Consider the following 24,857-nt stretch of genomic DNA (forward strand, 5'->3'; position numbering starts at 1 on the left):
ATCGCATTTAAGCGATAAGGCCGCCTTTTGTATTCTCCTCCAGTTTTTGTGTTTCTCTCTATTCGTCCTTTATTTTCCTGACTTAGTGGTGTACAAATAAAGAGTTGAAATAAATAAAAAATAAATAAATTGTCAATATAAGATGGTGATAAACTATCAAAGTTATTCCTCGGATTATGGTGGTTCAAAAAGAAGACCATAACGAACTCAGAAGTATTAACCGTATGATACCATCGAAAGTAAGCTGGCAGTGTGGGCCACATTGTCTCACGAATATTTAGTAGTATTTCTATCGCCCGACCACAACAAAAGCATCAATTGCACGTACTACATCCAGTTGTCGAAAATGCAATAAAAAACACCTTAACGGAATTCGAAATGCTTTAAACATCAACCGCAGCGGTCTGACATAGCTAGTTTGGGAGCTTGTGGCAGAATTTGGTGAATCGTGTGTTACAAGTTAAAAACCATCATCGTCGTCATCATTGACGGAAGATTGGCGCCGTTTGCAGCGACCCTGCTTTCTGAGTCCAAGGCCGTGGGTTCGATTCCGACTACTGGAAAATGTTTTGTGTAATGACCATGAATGTTTTTCAGTATCTGGGTGTTTACATGTACATTCTAAGTATTTATTTAATTATTTAGAAAAATATTCATCAGTCATCTTAGTACCTATAGCACAAGCTATCGCTTACTTTGGTGCTAGATGGCGATGTGTGTATTTTCGTATTATATTTATATATTTATATTATCATCATTGTCATTGTAATTATCAGCCTATATCATGTACCAGTCGTAGCGGGATCTTAGAAGAGCGATACAACATCTTAATACGACATTCCATTGCTTACCTGACTTAGGTGAACTAAAAACTGTTTTTACACGCTTAAATTAGCTTCACCTGTATGTACGTATGTAACCGACCCCTTTGAGCTCGATTTTGTCCTACTCTGAACGATCAGATTTCGTTCAAACTTTGTAGACATATCGAGGACCGATGACAATACACTAATTTGAGAAGATTATTCCAATGTTCAATATAAAAAATAAGACTTTTTAGTTTTTTCGAATTATTAATTTTTCAATTAGTGTCAGTGGTCTAGTGTTGCGTATAAACTGACGTCACACACGTTATCTTTAATCTATCATTTTATATCGAAGACCAAACGTCAAAATTTCAAAAGCTCCATACAAATCTGACAGATTTACTATACTTCAAATTTAAGTTTGTCAACTTGATAAGTTACACTAACAAGGTAATAGCCGGCTCCCATATTTACTATCCAGTTACATTATTTTTCAGTTGCTAACCGGTGAGGACCTGTCATCTCCGTAAAATTTTTTTGATGAGCATACTACTGCTAACAAATCATTCGTTTTGTGACGTAGAAAACCGGTTGGCAATCTGTCAGAAAAGTGTTTCGTAGGCACGGGGAAAAGGTACTGCAAATTCCAAAACTAAAGTCTAATAGTTAAGGCCTTTGTTAACGAACGTAAAAAAGTATTTTGCGCTGTCTTAAGTAGGCCAAACAATTAATTGAATGGATAAATAAAAAACAGAAAAAATCGTAAGCACATTCTCATGTCTGGCACTTTTTTCTATTAAATATCCTTAACGAGACTTCCGAATAAATATCGTCGCCAGACAACTATGTCTCCGCATTAATTAGTAATTAATATTAAAATGTAAATGATGTGACGTCATATGTTTTTGTACATAAGTACTCAAATTAGCATACTAACAAAATGCTAGGCACGATCAAATAGTTTAGGACGGCATGAAGTATAACGAGTTCACACGCTTCACTATTACTCAAATACCAGCCACTGAAAATACAAATGCTTTTGTTTCAAGAAGACCATCTTTCAAACATCAAATTTGTAGCTAAAATACGTATAGTTCGTAAACTTCGAAAAGTATAAGTTGGACTGATTTTGTTCATATCTCATTATAATTATTTTTTACAGTTTTGCATATAAGGCTTCACGAAGTGTTGTCGAAGGTTCTTTATAATATCACATTTGGGATAGTGTAATGAAAGTGTTTAGCGGACCTCACAAACGATTCCTAAGCTAACCACAATTTTGACAACCTCCCAGGCACGGTGGTGAGCGCTGAGGTCCCGGATGCAATCTCCTACGGGGGCAATTTAGGAATTTATAATTTCAGAATTTTTTATACTACACTTTCGACCGAGACGTGTCGCCAAGCGCTTTTCGCTACGTCGCGTAGAATTTAAAATAACTGCCATACCGTATAGGTTAGCAAGCTGCGATGTATGCACCATAATGCAGATCCATAAAAAAAAGTACACCCGGCTAAGTTTGTTGTGGGCTTTTTCTTAGACCAGCACACGTTTGGAACGCTCGTAGCTTTACTGCCATCAACTACCGTGTACACATTTCTCATGAACCTAAATAATATATAGGCATCAAAAGTGCCACCTATGGGATTACTTGAATTAAGATACTTTTTTTTGAAACAGGTAAGATAGCAGTCAAGGTCGAACTTGTAAAGAACTATAAAAAAAAACTTAAGTACCACCAACTCCTCAGCTATAACGAAGCATTTTATATACAGAGACTTGTTTACAAACCGACCGCGTTCAGTTTCAGAATCGTTAGCGAACACAAATAAACATCTATAACGGACGCGTCGGAAATAACACCAGGGACCACTCCATTACACATACCTTCCACATAACATTTTCTCCGGTACAACCAGGGTCTGATTATTGTTCGATGCCCAATTCACAGAGAAGCGGTGAAAGCAGCCTATTGGCTAGGATTTCAGTCTTCAATCACAGAGTTCAAACAAACGCTCCTCTAACTTTACGCAGTTGTGTGCATTTTAAGCAATCATGAAAATTAAGTTTAATTTGCTGTACTGCGCGAAAGCAGGAGAATCTGTATGGTGTATTTTATAATTTCTTCAATCTTTATACACCAAACAGATCCTCGGCAATGTACCCCCTACGCACGTCTCGCTCCGAAACCGGGGCATCCTCAGGAGATGTTGACTTTACAGTGAATAATTGTTGCGTGGCCTGCTTCTATCCAATCTTTTAAGCAATTACTATAAGCGGTGATAGCCCAGTGGGTAAGGACTTCGACTTCACTTTCGGGGGGCCGAGATGAAATCCCAGGACGCACAACTTTTCTAAGTTAGGTATATGCCGTCTGGGCTAGCGTGGTGGACGTCCTTAACCCCTTCTCAAAGTCTACCAATCCTCATTTGGCCAGCGTTGTGAACTTTGTTAATACAGGTTTTATGCGTGGCCGCCGTTTTGGAAAAAAAAACAATGGCGGATATTAGATAAGCCGGGCATTACCAGCCCACTACAGCGCACGGGTCTTCTCTCAGAATGAGAAGGGTAAAGACCGTAGTCCACCACGCTAGCCAAGCCTTGAGATCATTACGGAGAACACTCAGGCATGCAAAATTCCTCACGATGTTTTTTTTTCCTTAAATGTTTGTTGAAGTGTTTTAACGAGGAAGAAAATTTATAAAATTGACCCCTTTCATAAACAAAATTCAACTATTTTATCCTCCAATATAATGTTAACTACTGCATCGGCCAAGGTAAATGATATACCTCAAAACAGCGACAAAACACGAAACCAGATACATTAGTCACACCAATCATACTAATATGGCATAACAATAAAATCGTTTATGTATATATAAAACATAAGCTTACAGAAAAATCTTACTATAATGTTAAAGATTACTTAAACGATAAAAAAGCTTGGGTGTGAATTGCTCTAAGTGCATAGCTTGGTATAAATTTACTGTGAGATGGTAATAACAAAAAAAAAATTACTTGGCTAAGTTTGTTGTGGGCTCTTCTTAGACCAGGGCGCGTTTGGAACCCCCGTAGCTTTAGGTTTAAGTTGGCGAACGAGGTTATCACCATCCCCATAAAATTATGTAAACATATATGTATGAACGCTTCATAAGTGACTGTGATAGGCCTACATGAATAAAGAATTCAATTAGTCATAAATCAAGTGATGACGTATAAAATGGAGGGCACACCTCCATAATAAACATGCCACGGGGTTATCTGGTGTCTTGCGCTTGTTAGAACTTCGAAAGCACTTTAAAAATTCATCCTTGCGCCGATAAAACCAGATGGATGCATTACCGGTCACATAAGCAGTATCTTGGCGCTTCTATCGAGTAATGTTCCGCTTTGGCCGCGGCGGCTTACAGATTAAAATTGAATGCGATAACGGCGGAGGTGAACGATCGAGCGGAGCGGGCTGTGCACTAAGTACCGAATTATACTAGAATTACCTAAGCGTTGGTTGGTTCCCGTTTTCACTAACGACAAACACGGCAATGCCTAAATAAGTAACGCCTAATCTAATGAGATTCTTTCATTAATAGCTGTCACCTTTCGACTTTTGTTGTTGGTGAAACCTTTTAGAAGTTATATTTCTTTTGGCGCATTTTTACGATGCGCGCTCACACCGTCACAAAAAAACGACACCATGAAGTTAGCTTTTTAGTTCGAAATGGTTTGACAGTGTACGCTTTCAATTGTCAAAGTCTGCTGGTCATTCCAGTGATTTAATGGATTCAATTGTACAAAAATCTCAAATTTTAATGTTCAGTGACACTTGATTGTCCGATAATGAGTAACTTCAGATCACCAGAGCGTTATAGTAAACTTTCAATGTATTAAATAACTTTTTTCTATTGTTAATGTCGTTTTTCCTACAAACGCAGAATATGGCGAACTAAATATTAGAAATTTTTTAATTTTATAAAATTTTTGTTACACAAAGACAAGTATGAATTAGGATATGAAATTAATAAAGTAACTTAAGGGTAATTAATAGATACCTAATGAGAGCGACGAAAAGCAAACGCTGACCAGTTATATTTGTGTCAGCCCAGCGGCGCCGGCGCCACGATAACGTGACGATAACGTTAATGGATACCGTCGTTATCGCGACACTCAGCCGATACCCGCAAGAAGGGACCGAATCACTTAAAACAAGAAAACAAGCGGCACTATAAAAAGATCCCCTAACATTCACGCCTAAGGTCGAATCTCCTTTACCCCCTGCGATAATTATAGGTCGTTCTCCGGCCGGAATTGTGCAAATGGAATGAATGGATTCGGGGAAGCACGTGAGAAAGACCGTAATGGACCCAATCGGAATGTCAATGTCAACCGTATCAGAAAAAAGGAAGGGTCTAAATATTGTTTCAATCCATTCACTAAGCGCTATGTTGAAAGCTTTGGCCGATGCCTTAGCTTTTATTGATACTAAATAATGTAGAGACCGGTAATTTAATGACGTAGGTATAGTTTCAAATGCAAATATTTCAAATTGGCAAAAAGATTGGCATAAAACGTCAAAAGTATGCCCGAAGTTAATAAGTCTAATACAAAATCTTCAGATGATAGATTTAATAGTCATCTCATAATCTCATCTTAAAAACCTATTACCGGACATAAATTTTTAACCTCTATTTTTGGAACTCGGTTATAAATTCGTGTGACTTTAATAGAAGGAGGGTTTGATCAAAGGGTTAGTTAATATTTCGCAGACAGACGCCAAATTAGCTGAAAACGTAGGGGAGGAGTTTGTCTACAAGCCCGGAAAACCCTATGATGAATGCTGGAAGGGAATCCCCTGGCTTTAGAAGCCAGTTTTGCACCCCCGTACGCTAACATTGATTGTGGAAAACGGAAATTCCTGTGACGCGTGGGATGATAAATTGCATCCAAAAAGGTTTTTAATATTTAAAAAACTTCTTTATCAAATTGAACCGCTTTTGTTTTCGGATTTTACAAAAGATTGTATCTAAGATTAGGCCGTCAGTTATAAAACACAAAGAACAACAAAGGTACGCTTTGGTATGTCCGGACATAACAGCTTTGTGAAACGAGATTCTTGATTCGTTGCGGTGTAAAAATAGAAGATCAATGAAGACCATCTAAAGACTAAAACACAAAACAATGTGATAAATGATCAAGTATTAAATAGCAAACGCTATAAAGGCGAATGTAATAAATACCAACGATGATAAACAGTTAAGAATACTCCATTAAATTCAATGGTCGAATCAGTTGTCCATTAAAAGCAGCAAGAAGCGCCATTTCGAAAAGGCAATCTCTTAATTGTCAACCAAATTGATGTCGATAGGGCCAATACAAAAATATTAAGCAAGATCTTTATTAAAAACAAATATATCCTCCCCGCAGAGTTGCGTCGTTCAAAGGGAAGAGAAAAAAGTTGCTGTGATGTTTGCCGTGCCGTAAGCATTAATAATGTAGTTTAAAGATGGCGGCCGTAGGAATGCGCGCAAGCTGAGGTACCAGCTCTCTAGGGCTGCGCCGGAGTCGGTTGATAATCGACGGCGATTTATTTTATTACATCGAATTTCCTATTTACAGATTGGGCGCTTCTTTATCGCTGTGAATGGATTTATTGACAGTATTCCGAACCATGTTCAACGCGTGATTTGGATTTCCTCACTATTGTTATTTTATTTACATCAATTTTTCCTATCTGTCGAATTTGATGGTGTTTTAGAATACTTTTATGTAGTTGGTAATTGTGTGTTATTTGCTATTTATCTTGTTAACTTCGTAAGCTCGAAATGAGTGGAAACCGCATATTTGAAATTCTTGCGCTCAAGATGTATAAGGGAATATTGATTGAGATAATAGAACTGTCGATATTCATCGCGATGTTCGCCTGCCAACGAACATGCTTTTGCATATTTATCAGAACCAGTAAGGATGTCTAGTCGCAAGCCGGCTCTGTCGCTAATATTTGATTAACAGATAGCTCTGTTTGCGAAAAAAATAGCACAGTTATCGCTGTTACATTCTGTTTTTAATGGCAAAAGATAACTTTTTACGCGTATTCTAATATTATATTACATTGATAATATATTTGATCGAAGTAATCTAAGAGTATATTTGTGGTATTTATGCGTATAAAGCCGCGACAACTTAGAACCAACAACAAAATAAAGATATTTGGACGATATTATTGAATGAAAAGGTGGCACTGAGCACGGGTTGAAAATGAGTACTTTTAGACTAATCATTAATCGTTTTATGAGCATTTTTTTATGTAGGATTCGAAATAAAATTAAATAAAGTGTTTTAGCTTTAGGACAAATCATCTCAGACGTTGAAGAAGGTGCGTTGTAGAAGTGCCATTTTGTTTTAGCGTACTTGTTTTAAATGCATTTAAATAAAAAGCCAAGTAAAAAAAGAGTATAAGTAGTTCCCGAAATTAACGCGTAGAACCTAAAACACATCACACTATTTTGTTTTAATAAATATGAGGATATTATAAATCGAACGAATAAAAATTATACGGCGACGGCTAATCAGATACCTACTGCAATACCTTATTCACAAAGCAGCATTAAGTTATTTTAGCGAAAAGGTTAGGTAAGGTTAGGTCAGAATATAAATAATCATGTTTAGTTAGGTTTTATGCGTAATTTAGGTCAAGATTTTTGTTTGCCCCAATACATAATGCCGTTTTCGATTTTCTTTTCAGTCAATCAATCCTAGGCCTGGCGGAGATCGCTACTTAGCGATAAGGGCGCCTTTTGTATCCTACATTCTTTAAGAGTATAAATTAATAATAAATACATTCGCTCACTTAGTATTTCAATGAGCCGTTTTCAGCAATTAGGATACCCTAAATATACGTTCAAATTCACTTGTTGAAAAACTACCCCTAAATAAATATACTCTGCATCTTTAGGAACTATGATCGATAACGCGCAGTATATATCAACGTACCTTGCACGTCCCTACATATCCCTAATTTCCAGGAAACAGAGCGGGCGCCGGCCGCGGTCGGATTCCTCAATCTCCCGTTTTTCCACGCCAACTACGATCTCACAGACCGCTCCCAGCCTTTTAAGATACTTTAAAAGTTCAATTTAACAACGCGAAAATAAATTGAATCACTATAATACGAGCAGTGAAGTAAGGTTACTAGGTTGTTTATTTTTACACTTGTTTGCACACCACTTTTGGAGAACGATTGAGAAAATAAAAGAAAAATAGAAACAACAAAAACAGAAGCAGAAAACAAAAGGCGGCCTTATCGCTTAGTAGCGAACTCTGCCAACCTAAGGATTAGGAAACACAAGGAACACAGTTAGCTCAGCAGCTGCAATAGATAGCACTTCGGAGTTATGTGCGTTTTAAGAAACAAAATTAAAAAACCGGCATGCATTTGAGAGTTTTCTATAAAGTAAATACGCGGCCTAAACCGTTCTTTCTCATTCTGGGAGGACAACCGGGCCCAGTCGGGGCTCGGTAATGGATTGATAATAATGATGAGAAATATACACATAAATAAAAACTAATTAGTTGTTTGTACATTTGTACAATTAAAAATAGCCGCTTTTTACTCTCATAATGTTCTCAAAGGTGTGTGTTATTTTCACGCAATTATTCACAACTTTATGGTCAAGGATTAAATAGGTAAACTTACCTTTCGGTTTTACGTCGTCCATTGCTATTCGACTGTATGGAGGCGGAGGGGTTTCTGTAACAAAGAATAACTCATATTAGTCGAAAAAATTTAGTGATTTATATAAAATTTAGGTATCCATAAACTTAGGTCCGAAGTTAGACTTCTCGGAAGTCGTGATCATCTGCGTTGCCCCTTAGGCCCAAAAACAAAAAAGCGTATAAACAAACATGACCTGATCAGGTAGGGCAATTATGTCCGGCCGGGTGAATCGAAGCGAAACCTATATTTTGACTCCATAACAGATTCTATAAAACCCTTTCATTTACTGTATTTTTAGGGTTCCGCTATAGTGTTATAGTGTAACTTTATACGAAAATACCACCTTAAGAAGCCAATACAAAACTGCATCCTCAGCAATGATTAAATGAGCAATGATAGATTCATTATGGATTAATAACAATGTGTAACATCAGTGACAGACTATTTTGACAGAATCTGTTAGACGGAAACAATTGGATCTTTGGAAATGAAGAGTTCCGGGCGTGGCGGACAAACGCGCTATCAGCCACGTTCCCGAAAGTCCTTGGCAACATGTCAGACCTGGTAGGCTTCTGGACAGAGCTTGGATGGTTTGAGTAGTGAGCAGCAACGACCGGGAAAGCTCGACGTACAACAAGCTAAGTGCGCAAAACGGTACAGCGAGAACAATAATAAAGATAAAGTTTGCTACCAATAATCATGATAAAAGATATTTCAGTGAGAAAGAAATGTAAAACCATCGAACATTAACACGTAACTTTGGAACTACTGAGATTAGCATTCTATAACTTCAATGAAAAATATAAATATTTAAATACGGAATCCCTCCGACGTGAAAACGAATCGCACTCGACCGGTTTTTTTAAGTTAATGTCATTCGTGGTGCAGCTTGTGTAATTTTTAGTCGTTAAGTTTTCGACGAATAATATGGGAGACGATGAGCACAGAACCCAATAATTTGGGCAAGTGGAGTTTGCAATTGTTCCCATTAAAGAGCTAAATAAAAAATAACTATATTTAAGTAGCATTATTTATTCCGATACTTCAAACTTTGGGCATCTTTCTCTAAAAATCCTTCAGTGCCCAAGAACTTGACCGAAACTTGACCGCTAACTAAAGCCGCAGAAATATTCCTTAGTCATAGAAAAAGGTAAAGGAACTTAAACCCATCACGCTACCCCAATGTTGAAAATATTTATTCATCTTACTGAGAAGGACTAGGATATTAATAAGTATATATATATATATATATATATATATATATATATATATATCATGTGCATATTAATAAGTAGACTTCGCAAACATTATGTAAATCTAGCAGATTCTTTTTCACCGATAAAGCAATATTTACATTTTAAACACACTCCGAAAAGGACCCCTAACCACTAGGATATAACAGATTTTTTATTGAAAATATTGACAATACGAGAAGAGAGAATTCTAGGCTTCCTGAGATATTGACTACAACTGAAAGCTTAACGAAATTGCTCTGCGAGGCACGGTGATAATTGAATGCAGGATTCGTTATTCAAATATCTGTCGCCCATCCAGTTACCGAATTGAGTCAACGTTGCTTACCAAGCGCAATCACAAGTCACACCACCCATGTAAATATATTGAATATTTAAAATTAAAAAAGCCACGACATGACTGGCAGACTGTGCTGATGAGACTAAATAAAATGTGTCCTAACCAGTGTAGTAGATATTCGACGGTGTTCACCATACAAATGAAGTAATTTCGATACAGAACGCCATCGTATTTGCAAAACAAACCAGCACGCCGCCGCACGCGCTATCCCCCGTTCCGATTTTCGGGCGCCATTAATATTTTCGAATTCCGAACGCGCGTTGTGAAATTGTCAATAATGTCATTTGCAATTCGGCGCCGGCGGCGGCAGACGTGTGAAGTGTGAATATTTTCGACCCCGTCAACAATAATCGAATACAAATCAAGCGGGCACAATGAGATTTTATAACAAACACTATACGATTCCAAGAAGTTTTTAACGTCGTCGCATGCGCAAGTAATTTCTAAACAATATCCAGTGTATGCACCTGCATATTGAATTATTGGTTTCAATTGTTATTAAAATGATAATATCAAGATTTCTTACATGGATGGATATACTTATATAAACTTAACTTTTACGAAGGACATCATATTTTGTAGAAAGGTATAAGATACAGAAACGTAAAGTAAAAAATTAACTTTTTAATATTGTCTACGAAGCGATACCGCATACCGATATTCTATGTTGAAAAGAAATACCTGTTTTTTTATTAGACTAAGTATAACTACATTTTTCATAACAATAAATAATTGACAAAAATACACTAAAATATAAAAGAAAGCGAAAAATATTTAAATCATGTAAAAAAGGTTATTATCAGATATGAGATAATGTTCAGAGCGTCGCGGCTTGTACTTCAAGGCTCGGATAAAAGATAAAGGTTAAATTCAGTCCTCTAAAGCCGGCAATAGACTTGGGGTAACTAGGCCACACAAAGTGGAGTCAGCGAGTAGGCATACAAATTTAAACCCCCGACTAAATTATGTTAACAGTACACGATCTTACAATCACCGTCATCTTAATTACAGCAGACTGACAAACCGCAATAACAAGACATCCCTCGACGCGTATTGCCTATTAAAAGAAATTTAAACGCCAACCAGTTACAAGCCTGAAATACATTCCATGACTCACAATAAGATTCCTTAGCCCAGGAGCTGGCTGAAAAACGACCAAGCAAAAGTAAATGACCCTAAATGACTAGCGTACGAAGAAGATATAAATAATATCAGTTGTTGACTTTTAGATCCGCCTGTCGCATATACACTAAACGCCATCGCAAACAATGCAAATTGTATCCTTAAACACTAGAAAATAGATTTTATAACGCATCTACCCACGATAGACACATCCAACATTTTGCAATGAGAAAGTATACATAATTATATGTGGAGTGGCGTGACTGAAATTTCTTTTGATGGTATTACATCATATGTACCCCCCGAACATTAAAGGAAAAAAGACTCTCCTCCGACAATCATAAAGTACATTCAATTAGAAATTAATATCGCATTTGTTAGGAACTAAAACTGTTTGAGCCGCAAACTGAAATGTGTTATATAACAACAGTGTCACGGTTTAAATTTCAATACAGCGATATGATATATCGTGTTTCAATTATTGAGTTAAATGTATCATTGAAAATTTACCCGTATAGTAATTGAGATATGGTTTCAATTTGTTTGGACGCACTATGGAATGCCAACTTATGATACGAGCGCAGCTTTAGTATAAACAAGAATGGTATAGTAGCGGTAGTAAGTTTAACAATCTCATACAATCTTCTATTACAATGTAAATAAGACAGAATTTAGCAATAATCGTAAAACACAATACTCCGATAAATAACTCTATTACGATTGCTATAAAAGACAGTATTGAATAATCAATTTGATCTGTTCTTACTGCATAACATGACACTCAATTGAATTCTTATAGAGAAATTATGAGTACGTAAAATACTTTATAGGATTTAAGTTATCTGATTCATGAGGTATTCGCATTAGATCGTTGGTTATGTCCTTCAGTAACTATGTTAGGTTAGGTTAGGTTAGGGAACCGTTCGTGGCAACTTGAACTTTATTTACATTGCTTTCGAAGTAAACTAACGGTTGTGAGCATCTGCAGCGCTGAAAGTTTTATTCACTGCAAATGTGGAATGAATTCCCCTAAATTGCACATTTCTCTTCATTTTAGAAATTGATAAGTTTCATTTTGATAGGAAGCTCTTGCAAAATCTAGATTCAGAATCTTCGAAACCCGAATTATGAAACAATTTAACTTAAACTTTAAAGTAAAAATGAGTACGCATTGAAAGCCAAAGACCATTTCTTTGGCTTTCAATGCGTACTCATAGGTGATTAGTGACTCTAAATCTGCTTAAATATCTAAGATTGTTTTATTGGAAAGAAATAAAATGTTTAGTAAATTCCAATCCAGAATTTTGACGATTAGCCAATTAGTACCAAAGAAAAATTCTACTGATAAATACGTGATGAAATTTTTGAGAATAATTTATATTTCAAGTAATCTTAGAGTAAGGTTACTTTCTTCCGCAATTCGTACTTGGATTTTCAGAAAGTAGGGTCATATTTTTAACATAAATTAAGGGCTTCCTTCTTTCATTCCAAATTAGTCTGACAAAAAATTCATTACATTCATTTGACAATCCAAAAGCAGGTTGGTAAGGTTTATGCGGATCATAAGTATTCTAGCAAAAGAGTTTTGTTCCATAACTTTGTTAATCACTTTTTTATAGTTGGTTCTAGTCAGGGCGCCACACATCACAATATAATTCAAACCGAATCCCAAGCTGTTGAGAATAAATTGATAAACAACTCCGAAATAGCCCAATAACACATTATCGAGACTGGAAAGAGCATCCGAGATCTGTGGAGGGTGGCGTTAATTGCTCTCAGTAGTATCTATCAAGCGAACGAACACTTCCAAATTGTGATGATATCATTTAATCTTGAAAAAAGCAAGGTTGCGTTATAGATTTTGACATTCACTTTTGAATTGTTTGGAAAATATTAATTCTATATACATCTAGCAAGGATCATCAGTAACGAATGATGGAACTCTTCGATACATATAAAACTTAATCAGAAGGAAGAAATTAACAGAATTAATATGGTTTCCCCGACAACAACAAATATTAAGTAGGTGTGTATTTAAGTATAAATATATTTCGAGCACTGGACGAATCCTTATATCCCCAACTGTAACAATTGCTTTTTTGCGTATAAAAAAAAAATACAGACAACGTAAAATTTAACGTACTGACAAACTTTGAAAAAGCTGCGGCAAGAGTTGGACAGTGCTATCAAGGCAATTACAACTATTTCTATACTTAGATAAAAGATTATTATACAGACAAAAATTGGTTTGCATATCCTCGTATAGATAATGGATAAACATAAAAAAAAACAACCGAATTGATAACTTCCTCCTCATTGAAGCAAGTAGGTAATGGCACTGAGATCCTCATTTCATGAAGTTGGTTGAGAAAAAACGTAATACGCACGGACCGTTGCGCGCGTGTGAATCGCCAGAAATAGCCCGCCCGAATTATAACATGTCGGATGGCGCCGGCGTCGGCGCCGGGCGGCCGCGGCCCACGCGCCGACGACGTTTCCCTCACTTTTTGGACAATTCTGCGACAAGTTTTCTATGGTGTCTAGATCCCCCAATTATATCTCAAGGGATAAAATTTACTTTTAATCTTCAATAGGGTGGTTTCCGCACTCTAACTATTTGTACTCTAACCGTTCATGATGATTTATAATGAAAAAAATCGTCTTCAATACGAATTCTCAAAGGTTAGGTTAGGTAAGACTAGAAGTAGCAACAAAGTTTTAGTTACGAGTAAGTGTAAGATACAATAATATTAATTTCCAAATGAATTAATTTCTCTTGCATTTGCTTTATTATGTTTTAGTTTTATTTTTTCTTCTTCCACTAAGTTTTAAAACACTAGTGAAATGTGAACTACTTTTCAGTTATATTGTTTATTTATTGACTTTCAAATCGTCGTTAAATCTTTCTTGAACGGCCGAAACTTTAGTTCAGAATTATGGCAACTTTCATAAAGACATTTACCTACGTTACCGAACATAAAGTCTGATTTTGTTATTATTTGCTGATGACATTTCGGTCACCTCCTAAGCATCTAGCAAAAAATTATAAGCAGTAAATCTTAAAAACAACTCTAATATCAATTCTAATTGGATGTCATGAGGTTAACGATAAATAAAGGCTTAAATCTGAATAACAGCTTCAAAAACAAGGAAATAAATGGCCGAGGAATGCCAACAGGCGCCGTCAGGCTGACGTCACATCGCTAGATGCTGAGGAGGAGTGGCCAATAAAGTCTGTGCAAAAGTCGTAGGTATTTAACTCAAGATCCATTGCATGCGACAAAGCTACTGAAATTTAGGTTAACTTGCATCAAACAGTGTCCTATAAATAGAGAACTTGGTGGACACTGGTGGAAATTTGGAGAACGCAATGACATCGAGGGTGTAGGGTGACAAATATGGATTTTTGAATGTTTGTGGCAAGTTTTTGATGGAGCTCTTATAAACTAAACATACTGGCAGCGTTAAGGTGCTTTTTTTAAAAATTGGGAGGTTTTTATGGAGCTACCTAATTACATATGTGCTTGTTTCCAAAAATAATTAACGTCTCTACTTTTAGCTCTTACATATACGGACTAGATGGAAGAAAAGGTGTCGATGAGACAAGATCTGATTAGCTAAACTAAGCTATGTCGATGCTAGCTAGCTCAGTTCCGCACGCGGTGGATATTGCGCATTAGTGTTGGCATTCTTAGCTCATCAAGCTATATTTAATGTAGGCGGAGATTAAGTCGTCAATGGGCACACCTCATTCGTCGTCGACTCCGCATTAATACACATAAGTGTCGCGGACCATGTTTTATTCAAGGTGATCGTCAAATGCAAGTTGCAACCGTGTCTGTAACATCCCCGCAAACTCAAAATATTCTTTATTCATGTACGCCCTCTTTGCATGCTGTTTTGAATCGTCAAGTCTGTCTGGTAGTGTGACTATCAATCTCACTGGCGCTCGTACCCTCACAAATATATCATAAAGTAATATTAATTATCACCCCTTTACTATTGTAGGATTCGGGCTGGCTGACAGAATGAAAAGGGGTTTCGGTCGTGGTATATTCTACGCTGACCAAGTGCGGAATGGTACACTTCACACGCCTCTGAGAAGGTTATGGAGAACTCTCACTATAATTAATTTGTTTTTCAATCATATTTAAATTGCTCAGATAAAAACGCACATAACTCCGGAAAGTTAAGAAGTGCCGGGTTCGAACTCTATTCTGAGGCAGGGAGGCAGAAGTACCAATAACAAGGCTTGCATTAATAATACAGTTTATAAAAAAAACCAAAAAAAAAATCTTTAATTTACTTTTTAGAGTCAAGATAGTCTTGAAAATATTAACAAATAATAAAAGTATAAAGAATATCTATTTTTAATAACACTTAAAAAAAATTAAATTCGTTTGTATGGAAAAATAAGTTTGCTTCTTTCGGTTTAATTTTTTTTCAGGGTGATTCCTTATGAAATATACTTATGCATACTTCAATATGATTACGTAGTTCTGTTACACGTTGTATATATTAAGGGTAATACAAGATGCAGTAAACCTAGGTTAACACGGGTTTACTTAGTAATACCCAAACGTTTTGGGGAAAGTTCGAATAAAAAGTAAAATAATTTTTAATTCGTATTTTTCCCATACTCCCCTAGGGCTACCATACTCTGGCTGGTTAGGTAAGGTTTGGTTAGGTTAGGTAAGGTTATTTCATTATTATTTGGACATAACACAAAACCTAATACTAAGTAAACTCGGATAAACATAAGCTTATTCCAACTTCCAACCTTACCCGTAACATGTATAATACTGCTTTAAGCCGTGATAGTAAGCACTCAAATCAGGCGTAGCCCGGCGTCTCAGTTGCAAAGTCCAAGATCCAAGGGTCGTTGAGCCAGCTGAGTTGTTACAATAACATTGCAAATGCTTTAGACCTTGCACGAAGTGTCAACTATTTTGGGACCGGAAGACTATGACGTGTCGTATACGAAAGAAATCGATACACCTACCTATCCCGATGCGTTGATTGAGAAGTATGTGGAACGTGGCTGTTATTTGTGACGTGAATTTTACGTTTGGCAGATGTAATGAAGACGATTTTTACGTGACGATTTTTGGCTCAGATCAGGTCATACACGATATAATTTTTTTTCTAATGTGTCTTATAATGTGAACATCTGTCATATATCTTATAATCTTATCAGTGTAAAGTTTGTTTGAAGAATAGAATAAAAAAAAAAGAGTGATCAACAGGCTAGAAGAAATAAGTATATCCTGTGGTAGGGTCACTACAAATATACATAGTTGACGTTTCAAAAGTGCTTATAAAGTAGGCCTACTTGAAATAAATGAATTTTGAATTTTGATTCCAAAATACACACCTAGTCTTCAACAAAATTCAGTGTAGTGGGTAAATAGTTAAACCTTTTATGTTACTATAACTTGATATACCTAGTCAGTTTTTTACTTAAATAATTTAATTAAATGTTTCATTTATTCAATTTACAAAAAATTATTAGAAATATATTTGATTCACAGTGAACATTCAAGGTGCATTATCGTTACACTACAGTCTTATATCAAGACTCAGATTGCGCAAAGATACCTCACGGTTTCTAAGTCTTTATTATTCAGAAGTGGGATGAAACTAATAGTTTTGCCCACTCACTTGCAAAAATAGAGGCTGAATGGGATTTTGTTAAGAAAAAAAATGTAAATGACACGAAATCATATACCTAGTACCTACCTAATAACAAACAGAAATGAGCAAGTTAGAAACATAGCTAGAAATTCTAATTACATTAACTCTATCGGCAAATATGACAAATATTTCTGAAATACGACAAGTATTTTGCATAAAATTATTACTGTACCAGTAAGTAATATAAATCGCTCAATTAATATAAGAACGTTGCGAACAGCATTCCCGGCATAGCGTTCAGTAATAAAATAATAATCAAATTATACTACATAATATACGAATCATCGACAAATATATTATAATTCCAAGAAGCAGGTTTCGAATCCAGAGATTATTCTTCGATCTTTGATTCCTCATAGTTTAGGAGATAATGGCATTAATTTACGGGAACGTTTAGAAGATTTACGAGTCTATCCCAATGACAAATAGAATATTAAGTTACGAACATTAGTAATTGCGGGGAACAGTTAGTAAAGCTTCCTCAGGAGAAGCTCTTCGCTGATTATTAAATTACGCCCAATCGCATAAGAGCAGCGCGGAGAGTCTAGCAGCCCGAGAGAGAGAGAGAGAGAGAGAGAGGCTACCCAAACTCTCTCAGGGTTAACATGCTGATGATAAACTACGTTCGCAGAAAATATAAAATACTTTCGTAATATTTTAACACCGGCTGGAGTCGAAACCGTAACCGTATAGTCAGTAGCTGGCATAGAGGGTATGCACAGGGTACACAGATGATATAAAATAGAGTAAATCTCCAGTAAAAACTTAAGGATAGGCATTGTAAGAGTTATAAAAAGCCTAAACTTAAGTATTTATAACTCGTATTGGAGATTTTCTTCATTTTGTATCATCTGCATACCCTGTGCATACCCTCTATGCACGCCACTGCGTATAGAGCGTAACTTAAAGTTGCGGCTAAATCAAAAGCTTAATAATATGAGAAAATCTACCATCGATTAGAATATACATCTCCGAGAAACGCTTGCGGAAAAGATTACGTGCCCGAATACTCGAGTATACTGCTCAATGGCTAATTATACCCAATTATATCGTTTGAGGCTCATTGAAATGACCGACATCTGCGTTTATAGTTTACATAACGAGCGGCCGGCTTAGAACTCTTAGAATAATGCATTACAACTCATTAGGAAGCTGGGCGTTAGTGTTGCCAAACGTTCTGCGCCTGCGGGACATTCCCATTTCGATTCGATTCGATTCCATAAGTATAAATTCTAAAATCCCTATCCCTACTTATATTGTCCTACTATTCTAAATGTCAATGTAAGTCTGTTTGTTACGCTTTCACGCAAAAACTACTAAACCGATCCTCATGAAACTTTGTACACATATTCTGGGAAGTGTTAGAAGTAATATAGGATACTTTTTATCCCGACATTAAGCTCGGTTCCTTTGGGAGAGGGGATGAAAGTGTTTGACGATTTTACACCATAACTCCGACAAATTATAACCGATTTAATTAATTATTTTGTATTATAGATGTCATAATATGTGTTAAATTTTTTTGTGGTTGGAAATAGAGGACAGAAGTCCTCAGCGTACAGCAGCAAACCCCTCATTTAAGGCTTAGCGATTACTTTAAATTTTTTTAGAACTACAATAAGATTAAATGCCACATCAAAAAACAAAATCAAACGCAGACGAAGTCGCGGGCAACAGCTAGTATTTAATAATACTAGTGTATGAACTTTTGCGCCGTTTAAAAAACAAGTTGGCAGTAGGTATTAATGATATTAATTTTGACTTAATTTAATGGCTTGACGTAAGACCTTTTTGTCTGGCCGGCTATCCTCAAGAGGCCTCTTACTATTATTAAGCCATACACACACGTGACGACAAGTTCTAACCTAGCACAATAACAGTATACTAAGGCGTAATGGATTTGCTCGCACGCAATCGAAGAGTCGCTTTCGCATATCGAACCGTGTACCGTGAAACTTAAATGGACCTTATTCCACTAGTTTTAGAGTCGCAAATTCTGTAATTCAGTTTTTTGTTTCACAAACCTTATGTCAAAAGCCTGAGCTAAGTAATTGTATGCAAACTTGAGCTTTAACTAAATCCTAATAAGATCTATATTACTCCAATGTTCAAGTATTTCACACTCCTGGATTGTGAGCAAGCAAATCCAAGGCTACAGATGAGCCGTGAGCCTACTTAACTACGCTACGCTTTCATCTCTCACAAAATTAATTATTGTAAATAATATATAAAAATTCAAAAGCACCCAACTTTCAATATAGTGCATATTATTGTACTAGTCAAGCCGTTTCATTCGATACTCATATTGTGGGAGTTGTGAAAAAATTTGTAATCGCGCGTAGGGGGTTAAAAATTATATTGAAAAAGAATAACGGCTGAATTTCGTGTCAGTTTCTTCTCGGTAGAAACTGCCTTTCGAAGCAAGCCTACTTGAAATTAATGAATTTTGAATTTTCCGACCACTCTGAGCCGTTGATTTTTTTAGGCAATATAACACTACAAGTTTTTCTGATAAAACTTCCCCGAGATGTGAATAAAGTTTAAGTCACGTAAAAATCCAACTAACGAATATAACGAAAACGAAAAAAAAACGTAACACTGGAAATTAGCGTAAATCTATAAATTTTTTGCATCGACGATAAGATGACGTGATTTCACAGCGCCGTATTAATAAGCATAGTTAACGCAACTTGAGTTTAAATGTCACATTTGGTACAATGTAAAGTATTCAGAAAAAAAAAGTGTAAATTCAATAAACGTAGCACTGTAAAATTATTGGGCAGCGGCGGGACCAGCCCAACTTAAATGTTGATTGAAAGTTGGAAGGTCTGTCGATGACTAGATGGTATTATTACAAAAAAATAAAACATGTCTGTGATTTCGAAAAACTCATGATTATTAGAACATAATTTTATATAGAATACTAAAGACCCGCCCCGGCTTCGAACGGGAATAAATTACAAAAAAAAAAGAGTGAAGTTATTGCCTTGTAAACTTATTTTTTGACGACTAGCTAAACCAAAATTTACTTCCAAAATGCCTAATCAAAATCCGTTGCGTGTTTTAGGATTCGGCGGGTCACAGAATTCAGAACATACAGAACCCTCATTTAGCCACTAATGCATTGGGTCCAAAAACAGTGAAAACGCCCCGCGCACGCCTCACTTCACACCAATGTTGCTAGCTCTTTTCCCCATTATATGGTAAACGTTTATAACATTAGAGGTAAAATAATTACTTTCTAATATTAAATGGTCTGAAGTATTTTATTCTATATAGGTATACAGATTACATACGAGTACACAACAGATAAATAATTTTATTACATAGTTGAAAGTACCTACCTTTGAATTATATAATAATAAAATACCTAACATTAATGTACTCGGATATAAGCCCACTCATAGAGACGTATCGAATTATATATCAGTCGTTGAGCATGAATGGAAACCTTTAATCAAGGCAGTTCTGTTGATTCATCTATAAAATAGTAAAGTTTCTGAGAAACCGATATTTCATATCAGATATGTGGTTTCGACGTATACCTACGTGACAAAGTAATTCGAAATTTTATATTTGTTAGGACAAACTCTGGACTCAACGGTACAAGAACCATTGAATATACAAATACTAGAGGCTTTCTAACGCCCGAAACTTATGTTAACGTATGCACAATTCAAGAATAGGTGATACCAAACAGCGTTTCTGTATCACTTCGTTAAGTCGAAATTTTAATCGTTATTTTACATATCACTATGCATATCTACGCTATAACGATGACAATTGAATCTAAACATTTAGGACGATCTATCTCACTAAATAAGCCGCATTGCTAATAGTATATGTAGTTACAATTTTTAACGCTGCTTGCACCATTTAGCGATACGTGTCAAAGACAAAATTTTAATATGTGGCCTATCTGTAAACAGAACACTGAAATAACAATTCTAAAACCAACGTATACGAAATTACAGACACCCACAGTAGTGTGAGTAATCGACACTCGACTTATTAACTTCATCGTTGTAGGTATTCTTACTAGACCAAAGAGGTTGTTGTTATCACTAGCACCTGATAAAAAATCGTTATCTAACAGTGTGAGTTCATTACCTAAGGCCACCCACCCGTGTAAGGACAACGTGGTACCTATACCAAGCTATAATCCAGCTGCCACGCTGAAAGAATGCGCTCTGGATTATAACAGCAAAGTATGAATTAAAAAAAAACTTTCATTACAAATGGAATCCAAACTTATCACCATATTATTTGCGTTCATGCGCAAATTACAAATAAAAACATATTGTTTTCTTTCTTATCATTTTAATTGAAAACAATGAGCCAAACAAAACTACACTTTAATTTTTACCAGATAAAGTTTGTTTTCTAATGATGAAAGTAAGATTAAGTTTTCATGTGAGTACCTACCTACAGCTACCTACTTGTTTTGAATTTATCAAAGGAGTTTTGGAATTTTCAATTACTTCGCAATTCGTTGGGAGTACTATAAAAACGTTCTTGCGGGCTTAACGAGACATCACGAGAATTGTGGCGCCATTAATGAAGAGACAATAGGCGAACAACAAAACAGCGGGAGTCGTCGGACAAGCGATAAACGGTTGGCAAACAAAACAAAAGGCATTCTCAAATTTGTAAAGACATTATCGAGGAGATCGAGAAATGAGCGATCGGCGACGCGTCGGGTCGGCACTGTAGAGTAGGTAATAAAGAGAATTTTACCAGTTTCGCAAGAGCCAGACCGGTTCCGCCACAGGTGCCGAGTCAATGGGCCGCCACGCCGGTGACACACGCGCAGGAACCTAGTCAACACCGAGCCTGAGATCATCGATATTTCCATGCCGCCAAGCGCGAGCCGGAAGAAAGCCATCGAGGATTTCCCATTTCGAACGAAACGCCCACGTACAACGACAATACCCACAACACCAATTTGTAAGCGACGTAGCAAAGTACAAAGAAACATTCCCACAAAAGCATTCACCGATTCAATACAAAACTTCTGTCGAACACACTCAATAATAAGCCCCGGCGGACGTAATAAGATAACCATTCACAAATTCTACAAAGCAACCCAAAAACATGACCAGACTACAATAAAACGAGAAAAAAAACCGATCACGAAAATCGAGTTGAGCTTACGCAGTGCGGCGGGCGTACCTGCGCCGGCGCACCCGCGCCCCCCTCCGCCCCGCGGCCCCGCACGGCGCGACATGGCGCCGGCGCCAGTCAGCCGACAAGCAATTATGGCTAAATAAATATCGGCCACGCCGCCGCCTCGACGCAACGCTAACAGCAGATGGATTCTGCTATATCTAGACTACATCATTAAATTTTGTACTCGCCTCGTAAATACGGTGAAATGTTAAATGTCTCGCATGCCTGGCACGGTAGTTAAGAGTGTTAAGACTAGTTAGGTCCCGATAACAGGCACCCTTCACATGTGTTTTATTTAATTGGAGTATCCACTGTTAATTACACAGCGTCTAGCTCTTTTCCGATCGTAACGGATTTCCGCTCTAGTGGATAAAGAATAGATAGTGCATCTATGTTTACACGCACATTTATGCACTGAAATGCATCCTGCGAAACTGAACAGGTCTTATATCATGGAATCAGATTTGGGGTGCCAAATATCCGATCCGAACGGTTAGCTTGAAAACCTGTCGGGTTTAAACCTTTTCTCCGCAAAGGAAAACAGTTAGGGTATCAACATCGGTGAGGAACATTACGGTAATGGATCGAGCGAACGGTACTGAGGACGGAGTTCGTGCGCTGCGAGGATCTTTTATCCTGCGCATCTCCGGCAATACGTCGACGCCTGCGCTTGATAAGATAAGGATCCCCCATCCTTCGGAAAACGTCGAGTGGATAAAAACGTTCACAAATAAAGACGGCTCTACGTTTTTGGCGCCGATCCGCAAACATACTCCGGTACTACCATCAGAGATTGATGTGCATGGCTTACTTTACATTCATTTTGAAGTGCATGCCAAATAACTTTTCCTTTATGATTAATACGTCAAAAAATGAAAAAATGCCCGTGAACATTTTTGTCTAACAGAAGGCTTAATAAAATAGCGGACTTCGCATAAATCTTTTAGATTTATTACACGCACTAACAGAATTCTCTCGAATCTATTATTTGCACGACAGCCTTAGAATTAATGCATGGATAATTAATTATCCTAAATAATAAATATCATTTGGCAACCATAAAGACGTGTAAATTAAGTGAACCAGGTGTGCCAAAATAAAGTTCCATCGATGATTGAGTTTACGACATTTTTTACGATGGCAAAGATTGTACAGTTGCTACCAAAAGTACGGAGAATTAGATTCAATGTGGAAAATTCACGGCAATTAAATTTAATATAAACATGAGATCCATTGTGGAAGTCTTCCGTCTTTTGTAGTTAAATATAGATATATTAACATTGATCACTGACGAATTACACAGACATTCTATTACGGAAAACTTATAACCAAAATAAAAGAGCACCAAATAAAAAATCCATCCAACCCAAAAAAAACGTTGCTAATGAAGAAATTAAATTTGAAATTCATTTCACATTAAACTGAGGACTCAAAGATAAAAAAAAATCCAAAAGAACAATTACCCCTCGGTATCTGATTAAAATTGACTAAATATAGATCCAAGAATTGCTAAAACATATGTGAATGAATTCAAAATGATAACTGCAATTATCTCACCATTGGACTGGTTAATTGTGAAACTAGATGTAATTAACGATAACGATGAAAGCATGACTCAAAAGAATGCCTTACGTGCGTCGCCAGTGCTGTGGGAAGTGGGAACAAGCCGCGAAAGTTGACAAAAAAACAGTGGCGACGAGTAATCGGCGAGACGGCGGCAAAAAAACTGCACAGGTGAGGTCCAGCATTACAGACACCGGGGGCCATGACGCCATGTAAATATCATGCCGTACGGTTCCACGAAAATTTATATTCAACAACAATTTATACATGGAGATATTCTGAATTTCTTATTTTCTTTTACGAGGACTTAAGACGAGTTTCCATCTTTACTTTGGCCAATCGGGGAGCCCTAATTACCATATACTTTTGTACGTAATTGCTATCGAATTCGGAGATGTATTTAATAAAGTTAGGAGCTGGTATGGCAATAAAAACCTGAATGCAAGATACATCCACTAATGGACTGGACTCATAAATTCAGTTCGACTTGTGATTGTGACAAAAAATAACGAAATGCTTTACGTTTTTGTGATGAATAAGACAAGGATGAGATGTAGACGCAATTAATAGAGGTATAAATAATTCCTACTGTATTATTTGAACTTGATCTAGCTAATTTATCCCGAATTCGTACAGGTGATCTTAAATATAAATATGTACTTTGGAAAATATTTTGTTAAAAATGTAAATCACTTTAGTATTGTCACAAATATTTTAATAAGTTTAATTGTTATAAAAAAACACTAATTATGGTACAGGGCACAGGAAATAAAAACTACAAGCATAATAAATATGGTTAATATTCCCTTACAATGGCGCGAGCGAAAGCAAAGGATAAATAGTGTTAATGGAGTACTAAAAAAATCTCTGTTAAAAAGAAAATAGCAACGCCAGTACCAGTTGTATTTTAGCTTGGCGAAAGAGAAAGTGAATCGCAATAGAGAGACGTATTATACAAGGATCTTTACGGGCATTAATGTCAAGTGAGTAAAACCGAAGATTTGAAGGCATTTCCTGTTACACCGATGAAAGTAATTTCGGAAACGGTCCATTAGGCTCGTCAAATAATTGAGCTAATAGCGGTATCATATTTTTGTTTAAAATAACACCAAGAGTTGGTAATTAAATTCATGATTCGTAAATCTGAAGTTAAGATTTTGGATCAAGTGATTAGAAGTATGCTAAAGTAATCAATTGAATTT

The 24,857-nt window shown here is 36.5% G+C and overlaps 1 protein-coding gene across 1 annotated transcript in view; it reads right to left on the reverse strand.

Annotated features, from left to right (window-relative positions):
- The window catches only part of LOC120626706 (mothers against decapentaplegic homolog 6), a 50,128-nt gene that overhangs the window by 19,535 nt on the left and 5,736 nt on the right, over positions 1-24,857 (reverse strand). The window contains exon 2 of the mRNA XM_039894337.1: positions 8,494-8,547. Within this exon, the coding sequence (XP_039750271.1) occupies positions 8,494-8,547 (54 nt within the window). The remainder of the gene's footprint in view (positions 1-8,493; positions 8,548-24,857) is intronic.

The sequence above is a fragment of the Pararge aegeria genome, chromosome 10 (genome assembly GCF_905163445.1).
Source record: "Pararge aegeria chromosome 10, ilParAegt1.1, whole genome shotgun sequence".
In the NCBI taxonomy this organism is placed as follows: Eukaryota; Metazoa; Arthropoda; class Insecta; order Lepidoptera; family Nymphalidae; genus Pararge; species Pararge aegeria.